Raw genomic sequence first — 11,797 nt, forward strand, 5'->3', positions numbered from 1 at the left:
GTGAACTTGGCAACAGGTAGAAAGCTTGGGTGGGCAAACAGCAGGAGCTCGCTACACCTCACTACACATTGGAAGGCACAGATGAAAGGACTGCAAGTTGGGGATCCCCACATGGATAGACCACCGCACAGAGTTGTGGGGATGGAATGTTTGTGAAAAATACATTTCTAATCTCCTAAAAATGTAAAAACTTCTTTTAAAAAACAGCAAGGAAAGCAGCAGGGAAAACTGTTGGAGTTCTTTAATTTTCAAACTAGGCGCAATGAGTACTCCTGAGATGAATCTCTACAAACGAATCTCTGTGTGCAGGAACATGCAGCCTCCAAAGAATTAAAAACAACCAGGATGTTGCTCAAAATGATACAGGAGTGGAGTATCAGTTGTATTGCTGTTGTGTACACAACAAATGACAAGCAAACCTGTATTTTCCTGCATGGAAAACTGGCTTTCTTGAAAGATCCTGAGGCTTGACAAGTCCCAGGACTGGCTAGCATATCTAAGGAAGGGTTGCCAAGCCTGGGAAATGATGAGCAGTTGACTTGTGCCAGCATTTTTGAGTATGTTGCTGCAGTATGGTGCTGTAGTACCTGCCCTCCCCTAGAGAATTCCATGGGTCAAAAGGAAAGGCTGTCAAATAACATATATCTGAGTAGAGGAAGGACATTGAGAACCAAATCATATCCAACTTTCCAGTGCTGATGCAGTCATAATGCAGCCCTGAAGTAAGGGAACAAACAATCCCTTACCTTGAAGAAGACTCTGTGCTCTCCCTCACTGCAAGACGCAGCACGCATGGCATGGCCACTGGTGTATCTCCCATAGGGCCCGGGGTATCCTGTGATACTGGGTGGCACTTCTTCAGAGGCAGCAGTCAACAGCTGCCCTTGAAGCATCAATGGCATCACGTGGCCTCTTACCTTGTCCATTTTGCTTATCTCTATAATTGTGCTTGCTCTGTTGCTGTAAAATCAGCTACATACTCAATATTGAACTACTGATAATCAATTTGAAAGAATTTGGAGACCTGACAGGATTTAAGGTAAATAAGCAGAAAACAAAGATATTGTCTAAGGACATGAACACCCGGAATCAATTAAAGTTGGTGAATGAAAGACTTTGTAAGATGAAAAACTCATTCTTGGGAAGGATTTCTGTAACTAAGATGAATGTTTTACCAAAAATGCTATTTTTATTCAAGACCATACCAGTTAATATCAGACATTCCTTTAATACAGGGCTTTTCAAACTGGATTGTCGCGACGCCCCAGCCTGTGGGCCCTGGCCTCTGCCCCATTAAGGGGCGGGGGCAGCCTGGAGGCGCGATTGCTCCGCTTTTACTTTCACTGCTGCGGTGAGCCCTCCAGAAGGTCGTGCAGGGCTCCCCGTACCCCTGGGAGGCTGTAGGAGGCTTGGGTAAGTGCACCCAAGCCCCTGCAGCCCCCCTGAGCGCACTGATCCTGGGGGGGGATCCACTGCTTTAATAGTGCAGTTGTGCCAGTGGGGTGTGCACTGCTTTAAGAACCACTGCTTTAATATATAATTAATTAATTAATTTTGATTTTTGTTGTGGGATGGGTGCCAAATTTTCTGTGATCCTGGGTAGGAGATGTCTCAGCTGTGCCATTGGGCACAGCTGCGTCAGCACTGGAATTTTGGATAGGATTGAGCCCAGAGTCTTATAGACTGTACAAAGCTAGGTTTAACACCGTGGAGTGAGAGGAGAAGGTTGAATTTAAATTGTGATTACAAAAGCTTAATCTCCTAGCAAATTTGATCATGTGATACATTAATAAAAACAGAAACAATGTCTGTTCAATCCTTCAGGTTGAAGGTGGTTTTATTCAGGGACTCGGACTATTCACAATGGAAGAAATAAAATTCTCCCCAGAAGGACAGCAGTACACGCTGGGACCAGATACATACAAAATTCCTGCTGTTTGTGATGTGCCAGAACAGTTTAGAACCTACTTGTTGCCCAACACAAGAAATCCAATTGCAATCTACTCCTCTAAGGTAAACCAATTAGATATACAATTCCCTGAGAGGGGCCAGCGTTATTGATTTTGCTCTTGCTTCCCCATCCTTACTCTCTTTCCTTTCTGATTTTCAGATTGTCCCTTTTCATGAAAGTGACCATTTTCCCCTTCAATTACACTTAGCCATTTCTTCCATTAATGACAACACTAACAATTTCACTAATCCTTTTTCCCCTCGCCTTAAATGGTCTCATTATCTGGAGGAGGCCTTAACCTTCATCTGAAGCGATTCTTGCCCTTCACAGATCCTTGATTGCAACCAACTCTCCTGCAGAGGCTATCTCTACTTATTCTACTATTACGTCCTCCTTATCTACATTTCTTGCTTCATATAGTAATTCCCTAAAGTCCATGAACCGCTCCCCCTGGTTTGACAGGGAATGTCGGTTAGTCAAGAACTCAATTAGACAAACTTTTCTTTTAATCCGCCGGAATCCTACACCCTCATCCTTACAATCATATTTTCAGTTAAGATTGCACTATAAGGAACTTTTGGAGGTCAAAAAACACGACTATGCTCAGAACAAATGGAGGCAGCTTTTAACAGCAATTTCCTCCAATAACCATAAGGCCTTTTGGTCCCTAGTCTCTCCTTCCTTTCACCCCTTAAATTTAAATCCCCCTTCTGTTTCACCTGCCTCTTGGGTGGTGTATTTTTCTAATATTTTCTCCGCTCCATCCCAAGATAGACTATTCTCCTCTTCTGCCCCCAACCTTCCGGAATGGCCTCCAGTGGAACCGAGTGAGGTACTATCATTAATCTCCTCTTTAAAAGCAGGTAAGTCTCTGGGCCCTGACGGCATTCTTAGCGAGATCCTCTCCAGTCAACCCACATGGTGGGCTTTCCCTTTAGCTAATTTGTTTACCCTTATAAACAGTTCAGGTTGCATCCCAACATCCTAGCTATCATCCACTATTGTCCCCATTTTTAAGAAAGGTGATCCTGCCCTACCAGAGAATTATCGACCAATTAGCTTACTCTCTATCATCGGTAAGCTATATGCGAAACTCTTGCTCTCGAGACTGACTACATGGGCACTTTCGGTGGCCCTCCCAGACAGGGAGCAAATCGGTTTTCGACCTGGCTCTTCTATGAATGACCATACCTTTTTGCTCTCCTTTCTAGCCGAAAAATACCTTGGCCATCATGGTAGAAAACTCTATATAGCATTCCTCGACCTTAAGGGTGCATTTGACTCTGTCAATAGATCCCTTCTTTGGGACAAACTTACCCACAGAGGCATCGACCCTCGTTTACTTTTTCTGATTCGTCGCCTTCACCTTTCCAATTCATGTAAAGTTCGATCTGGTCCCACAGGTCCTTTATCAGATAGCATTTCCATCGATAAGGGTGTCCAACAGGGATGCATCCTAGCCCCTTCACTTTTTAACCTTTTCCTATCTGATCTTCCCTCCTACTTCTCCAATCAAAGGGTCTCGCCCCCTGCTCTTAATGGTGTTCCTATACCTCTTTTACTGTATGCGAATGATGCTGTTCTTCTTTCACTAACCAAATCTGGACTTCATCAATCCCTCACTATTTCCCAGGATTATTGCACATCTAATGACCTGACCATCAACGCTAACAAAACCAAAATCCTAGTATTCTCAAAATCTTGGTCCCCGTCGACCTGGAGGATTGGTCACTCCATTTATGAGCAAGTCCCCACTTTCAAATATCTTGGCCTGCTTTTCCATTACCGATTAACTTGGATGGCTCATAGGAAGTTAGCTATTGCCACCTCGCATCATCATCTTAAGGCGATTACTCGGTTCCATTATAGCACCAGTAACCAGTTTGTGCCTGCCGCCTTTCAGATCTTTAGAGCCAAGATCGTGGCCCAACTATTATATGGCGTCCCCATATGGGTTACGGTAGCCAACAGCACTCTGGACCGAGTTGCGGCCGTATTTTTTAGGAGGATTCTCGGAGTTCCAAACTCTATCCGGTTAGCAACGCTGACTCTCGAGTTGAGAGCCCACCTCCCCTCAACCATAAGCATGGGCTATAATGCTTAAATTCTGGCTCCGACTCCATCTGTCCCTTCCATCTGATTCCCTTCTTAATGACCTGTTAAGAGACCCCTTTTTGTCTAGCTGGTTTCATAAAATCGATTCCAAATTGAATTCCTTAGATCTTCCTTTGGAATCTTTAGCGGGCCTCGACATTAACAGCGCCTATAAGCTAATACAAACCAGGCTCCGGGAAGCTGAATTTACCTCTCTTTCTGCTGACCTTAACCCAGTATGTTCCCCTCTTTCTTTTGGTTTCTGCCCTTTACAAGGTCAGCCCTCTAAATATTTTGATACCCTAATAAATCCCTCCCTTAGAAGGGCTTTTATGCTTGCGCATTTTAATATTTTCCCCTCCTCGTATCATCTTGGCAGATTCTCCTGCATTCCTCGGAACTGCAGATTATGCTCCTTCTGTCATCTCGAACCGGACACTCTTGAGCATATCCTAATCCATTGTCCAGTGCATTGTTCACTCAGAAAGCTGTATTTGGATCCCTTTTTACTGCATCCTACTGGCCCATTTATTGATCCCTTTTTTGTTTTGCTAAGTGGCAATCAGGCAAATATTACCATAGCAGTTGCCAGTTTTCTATCCCAAATTATTAAAATATCCCCCCTTCCTGAACTCCCTTCTTTTTTTCTCTCTTCTCTTGAATCATTTCCCATCTCCCCTCCCCATTATGTTTATTCTTTTAGAGATTGTTGTAATTTTGTTTACCTGTTTCTATGCCAATAAAGGTACTATTGATTGATTGAGATATGCAATTAACATCTCAAGGAATGCTCCATAATAATTAGTTACTGTTACAATGCTTCTCTAAATAGGGAGCGGTTGAAGCATGGATGTGGTGGTTAGTTTGTTGAAAAATCTACATGGGGAAACACACTCCAGCGCTGAGGGAGGAGGAGAAGTGCATTACTTCCAAATATGTTTTCAGAATTCAGCAAAAGATTCACAACATGACATGGAGTTGTTGCTGGGACAGGAAGGCAAATTTGTGGGCCATTGCAACTTTTTAGAAGAGTGCTGTCCAAGCTGGAAGTATACAGCACGGGAAACTCTAGCTGTCAAACCATTAAGGCAGTTGTTCTCAGACTTTAGCATCAGGATCCACTTTTTAGAATGAGAATCTGTCAGGACCCACCGGAAATGATGTCATGACAGGAAGTGACATCATCCAGCAGGAAAAATTTTAACAGTCCTAGGCTGCAATCCTACCCACACTTACACAGGAGTAAGTCCCATATACTATCTTGTTAAAAGCATATATGTCACAGCCTGTTAAAAGAACAGGTCTGAAACATTCCCCAAATGCAGTCATGTACCATGCTAGCATTAAGTCTAATACATTAAGAATAAAATATTGAAATGAATGGGAACCCACCTGAAATTGGCTCACAACCCACCTAGTGGGGCCCGGCCCACAATTTGAGAAACACTGTATTAAAGCATTAGGTATGAACTGTGCATCAGACTTGAGAAAATGTGCACCTATTGTCCAAAAATGTGTGTTCAGAAAAATCACTATAGGGGATTTGGAGCCAAGAAAGAAGAACATCCACTTAGTCTAATATTTCCCCATTAGCCATCAGACCTACTGGTTTTTGTGAAATGTTAGTTTTTATCACTTCTTAAAGTTATGTGTGGTGCTACTACAGTTACAAGTAAGGAACAGCATATTCCCTTCATTATAATGGGAACAATATATCATTGTTTGCATATAATTCTGGTAAGGGGGACACTATCACACACTCAGCCTAATCCAATGCTGGGCTTATGCTGACAGATCTTGTGATCCTTCAGCATAAGCCCTGCTCCAGCAGCACAAAAGCTGTGCTGCCATGAATGCTGCAGAGCAGCCAGGGCAAATGGCTGAAGACCCCATGCAAGCCCGTGGCTCCTGGATCCCCCGCCAGAGCAGGTAAGGTTCTGTGGGGGCTAGTGGCATAGTTAGTGGGGGTAGGGGAAGTCCACCCTGGGTGCTAGCCTTGTAGGGCGTGTAACACCACTAGTGACCAAAATCATTAAAATCGCAGTTTGTGGGAATAATACCATCATGTTATATACCATTCAATGTTGAATGTACAGCAGAATGCAATGGAAACAACCAGAGTGAAATATCTCCATTCTAGCAAACGTTATGGCCAAAAAACCAGAAAACAAAAATGCAACTGTCTTATGTAACAAAAAGTACATTTCTTTACCACAAAATGGACCAATGAGACATCCTCGGGGGGGGGGTGACACCACTAGGGACCAAAACTGTGGAAATTTTGGTTTTTAGGAATAACACCACCATGTTATATACTATTTGATGCGTAATTTCATCCATTGCTTGTTGGGAAGTATTCACATTTATTTTCTGGCCACTATTTTTATTCATTTCATGTCATGACGATTACTATCTCTCAGACTCACCTACCACACAGGGATGTTGTGAGGACAAAAGAAGGGAAGCAACTGTGCACACCACAATTAGAGGAAGGATGGTGCAAAAATGTTAACAATATCAATCAATCAATCAATCATGTCATATGTGGGGTAACAAAAATTTATGGGCCCTGGGTGTCAAATGACCTAGCTACACCACTGGTGGGGGCAGTTCATGAAAGGATCAGGGTGGGTACTGAGCTGAACCAGGGGCGATGCCCTTGGTGGCGGTAGCACACACCAAGACCCTATCCCCCTTTTCCTAGCTCGACACCCCCCCCCCGCCCGAGTCTCCTCAAACTAGCTAAAAGCTGGTGAGGGTAGGAGGAGACTCATTTAGAGGCCAGGGTGCCTTCAAAAGATTTTTACTTACCTCTCCCAGGCCGTTTTGTTGCTCTCCCCCACACCATAGCATGCAGTGTGTGCTTCTTCTGCTGTTCTGCATGCTAAGGGGGATAGGATTAGGCCAACAGTTATGTTCCCCTCAGCCTTCAGCATTGCAATTGCAAATACCTATATATACCTATAGCACGCATGTACTCAGAAAAAATATATTATTAGAAATGGGGGGGGGGCGAATATCCTATGCCTTTGGTTGCTCTGTATTATAGCCTGTATGGTGGCATGTAATTGAAATGTTTCTTGTGTTAGCATTAATGTTACAGGGGAAAATGCAATACTGTTGCTCTCAGATGGGGGAAAAACAATTCATTCAGGAGTTGTAAAAAAATCCTGCCTCTCACAAGTCCTAGTTGTCTGTTGATCCTGTGTAAATTAGCTCATGTGTAGAGAGGAGATGCAGAAGCAAACTCTTGAAAATGTCTCTATTTTTCAATTGCAGTGAGCCAGTTCTTGCTGCTTATCTCTTTTACACCTTTAAGGGAGCTAGTTCCAAAGAAATAAATGTACCATATGATAGTCTTTGTATTGGGCCAGGCTGAGCAGACTAGATCCTCAGCTGAACTAAACTGAAATGCGTGCAGAACCTTAAGGTCCACCATGCCCACATGTAACAGCTGTGGATCTTTCACTTTCCTTCTAATCCAGTTTTGGGTTCCTTCATTTCCCTGCAGGGTTTGGGGGAATCGGGGGTGTTCCTGGCATCCTCTGTGGTTTTTGCCATAAGGGATGCCGTGGCTGCTGCCCGGAAGGAAAGAGGATTGAACAATGTTTTCACAATGGACACTCCACTGAACGGAGAGAAGATTCGCATGGCCTGTGCTGATCAATTTACAGAGATGGTAAACACCTTCTAAAAATCTCTCCTCCTCTTGTGATGCCATTTTTAACTGTTTATATATCCAAGATGCAGAAAATTGGAGTGCCCGGACTCATTCGGCAAATCAGTGGCAGAGCACTAGGCTGCATCTGCTGTATCTCTGATATTTGGAGTAGGTAGTGATTGATTCTCAATCTTTTTTAGTCCCGCAACCCACCTTCAGCATGGCAACCTGGAGGTTTTGGCAGCAACACAATAATGTCATGTCACTGCCAAAATGTCCAGGTTGCGGAGCGTTCACATTTTTTAACATAAAAATCCTGCCTCCAGAGCATGCGTTCATCAGCAAGAACATGACGTGACTTGGCCTAGAGCAGGCTGGAGCCTGCCAGTCACTGTGTAGGTTGAAGATCACCAAGCACTTAGTTCAGAGGTCTTCAGTCTGCCTGGGCTGATTCAAATCATGTTTTTGTTGACTAAAACATACTCCGGAGATGGACTTTTAACGTAAAAAAAAAAAAAAGTGAAATCTCGGCAACCTGGATGCTTGGCAGAGGCTTGGGTGGTGTTGTGCAACCCTCCAAAAATTGGATTGTGATCCACTTGTGGGCCACAACCCATAGTTTGAGAATTGCTGCTGTAGGGGCTTGGAGTATGCGCTAAGAAATACCCAAGTCTAATGTTACCTCAGCTATGAACTCACTAAGCAGTATTACTAAGGGTCAGAATAGACAAGCATGCAAACATATGTGCTTTATTTTTTAACCAATACCTGAAGGGGGTATGTGAAATGTCCTGATACTGTGGTGGAGCATTTGGGGTCTTGAGTATTTAGCCCCTTCTGCAGCTCCTAGTCCATGCCCGTCCTGCATTTTCAGGCAAGAAACTGCAGCTTGGGATAGCTGCTGATTACCCCCTTCTCCTTCCATTATGGTTTTGAGCACTCACTCACTCAGGGCCCAATCCTATCCAATTTTCCAGTGTTGGTGCAGTTGTGCCAGTGGGCTGCGCACTGCATCCTGCAGTGGAGGGGCAGTCACTGGGGTCTCCTCACTGGGTCTCCTCACTGGGTCTCCTCACAGTATGGGAACATGTGTCCCCTTACCATGGGGCTGCATTGTGGCTATACCAGAGCTGGAAAGTTGGATAGAATTGGGCCCTCACTCACTCACTATATTGGAAAGGCGGGAGATATTGCAAGGAGATAGGATGTGGTGTCTGCAGTGGTCCTTTGCTCTGGTAAATCTGGGAAACATATGGTTAAAACCTAGACTTCAGCAGTGGGTATGCTGCACAGCTGCAGCCACTAGAGGCAACAAGGTCTTCAGGGATATAAGTAGCACCTGGAGCAGGGAGAGTTTGTGGGTAGTAGAAGGATCAACTTCCTAACTGGCATACTGGCTAATGGACTAAACCAGTGATTTTCAACCTTTTTCATCTCACAGCACATTGGCAAGGCACTAAAATTATCAAGGCACACCATCAGTTTTTTCACAATTGACAAGGCAAACTATGCTGTCATTGGGGGGCTCACATCCCCCAATGACCCTACTAATAAATGACCCTCTCCCAAATTCCCATGGCACACCTGGGGACCATTTGCGGCATACCAGTTGAAAATGACTGGTCTAACCAATGGACTTGCTGACTGTTTAATGGACTTGCTGATTGACGGACTGATCTGACTAGCTGACTGGCAAATGGGCAACTGTGGAGTGCTGGAACTGCAACAGCTCGAGACTGCTGGTTGGTGGAGAACTGGGGGAGCTAATTAACTTAAAAGTGGACTTAACTTCTCTAGGTGAAGCTTGGACCGGGAATTTGGCAACACTGTCTCTGGTCCACACACTATTGGCTAAAAACCAAAAACACTGAAAGGTCAAACACACACACTTTCGAACATGTCTTGTTTGACCTTTAATCACTATCTCTCAATCTGTTTTAGGCTACAATCTTATCCACACTTACCTGGGAGTAGGCCCCATGGTTTGTAATGGGACTTCTCATTAGTCATGAGTTGGATTGGGCTCTTAAGAGTTTGCTGATGCAATGTATGTGAAATATTTTGAAAAGTGCTATTGAAATGTTAATCATTATACAGTGCCTTTCCAAATTATCTGAATTTCAGACTGTTTTGTTTCAGAACAAACTTGTTCCAGCCCTCTCTTCACAAGCCTCTGGATGCTACCGCAGTTAGAGCCAGGGTCTTGTCACTGCAGTTGTTGTCACTTTCCCTATCACTGGAGCAGGTGCACCATTTCAGGTTTCAGTAGGGAAAGCACAGAGAATTTGGTGACAGAGAGGCAAGAGTCACATCAAGGTTCTGTAAACTGTCAAAGAAAAAAAGTTAAAGGCTCTTCATTGGTGTACTGAAAATTAAATTGAAAAAAGCAGTCTGTTTTAAGAGCATTTCTAAGAGCACTTTTTAAATACAGTGGTGCCTCGCATAACGAAATTAATCCATTCCGCGAGTCCTTTCGTTATGCGAGTTTTTCGTTTTGCGAAGCGCGTTTTCCCATAGGAATGCATTGAAATTTAATTAATGTGTTCCTATGGGCAAGAAAAGTCAGAACAAAGTCAAATTTGGTTTACAAAGTGTTTATTAAGTGCTCTTTAAAGGCATACATACTGTACAGAGGATTTCAAAAATGGGGGGATGCTGAGTGGGGAGCTTGAAGGCTGTAATCCTGTGCACTTTCCTGGGAGTAAGTACAATGGGACTTACTTCTGAGGAGACACGCACAGGATTGTGCTCTAAGCTGGGGAGGACAGAGCAGCTGCACTCAATTGCTTGCTTTTGCCGTGATCATGGAGGGAAACGTGAAGGAAATGGGGCAGTGAGAGGGTGAATGAGCGATGGGGGGATGCTGAGTGGGGAGTTTGAAGGCTGTAATCCTGTGCAAACATTCCTGGGAGCAAGCATAATGGGACTTACTTACATAAACTGACATGAAGATCCTCCCCTTACTAGGGTGGACGGGATCATAAACTGACATGAAGATCCTCCCCTTACTAGGGTGAACGGGATCATAAACCGACATGAAGATCCTCCCCTTACTAGGGTGGATGGGATTATAAACTGACATGAAGATCCTCCCCTTACTAGGGTGGATGGGATCATAAACTGACATGAAGATCCTCCTCTTACTAGGGTGAACGGGATCATAAACTGGCATGAAGATCCCCCCCCCCTTAAGACAAAACAAAACAAAACAAAAAATTTGTCTTGTGAAGCAGGGGTCATAAAAATTCGTTGTGAGAGTCACCAAAAATCGCAAAACGCTTTCGTTATGCGAGTTTTTCGGTGCGCGAGGCATTCGTTATGCGAGGTACCACTGTACCTTGTACAAATTACAAATACATGCACTCTTGAAAGAGTATCACATAGTTTAAACACAGTGGTGTAAGGGGAGGGCCTCTTCCCTAAATGGATATGCTATGGCCATATCATACAGGTTTGGACAGACAGCAGCATTTCTCTCGTTACAATGAGTAGAGAGTTAATTATTTGGAATGTTCAATACTAGTGAATTTAATTTTATTTCTATTATGCAATGGTATTTGAAAACAATCTCTCTCTCTCTCATGTTTTAGATTCCAAAGGACAAGCCTGGGACCTATAAGCCATGGGCTATTCCAGTTGACTAGACCTGCAATCTATACATGTGTACTTCCTGGGAGTAAATCCTATTAAACTCATTGGGATCTTAGACATGCCAGGGAGTGCACTGTAATAATCTGTTTTCATTTCATACATAAGGTTGTATTGCATTAATAAGTTATAGATCTATGGTTCTAATAAAAGAAAAAATTAGTCTAATTACTCACAGGATATTGCTGGACAAAAGTTATCTTTTTGGCTCTACTACCTTAAATGATGATATATTAAAATAAATTCTTTGTTGTTTTGTTATAAACTTTTAGTAATCTATGAATTTCAGCAGCGGTTGATTAGGTGATAGAATGGTACAAGGGATAGGAAAATGTAGTGCTGAACTGTACATTTCAATAAATTTATATCTCTGTCTGTATCTATAGAAAATGCTATAAACTTATTGTTATCTACAAGAAACAACAATTGACGGAGATGCTATG

The 11,797-nt window shown here is 43.4% G+C and overlaps 1 protein-coding gene across 1 annotated transcript in view; it reads left to right on the forward strand.

Annotated features, from left to right (window-relative positions):
• LOC136659085 (aldehyde oxidase 3-like) overlaps positions 1–11,350 on the forward strand; it is a 69,251-nt gene extending 57,901 nt beyond the window's left edge. The window contains exons 33-35 of the mRNA XM_066636145.1: positions 1,825–2,013; positions 7,557–7,724; positions 11,297–11,350. Coding sequence (XP_066492242.1) covers positions 1,825–2,013; positions 7,557–7,724; positions 11,297–11,350 — 411 coding nt within the window. The remainder of the gene's footprint in view (positions 1–1,824; positions 2,014–7,556; positions 7,725–11,296) is intronic.
• Positions 11,351–11,797: the final 447 nt, after the last annotated feature.

Source organism: Tiliqua scincoides, chromosome 1, assembly GCF_035046505.1.
Source record: "Tiliqua scincoides isolate rTilSci1 chromosome 1, rTilSci1.hap2, whole genome shotgun sequence".
NCBI lineage: Eukaryota > Metazoa > Chordata > Lepidosauria > Squamata > Scincidae > Tiliqua > Tiliqua scincoides.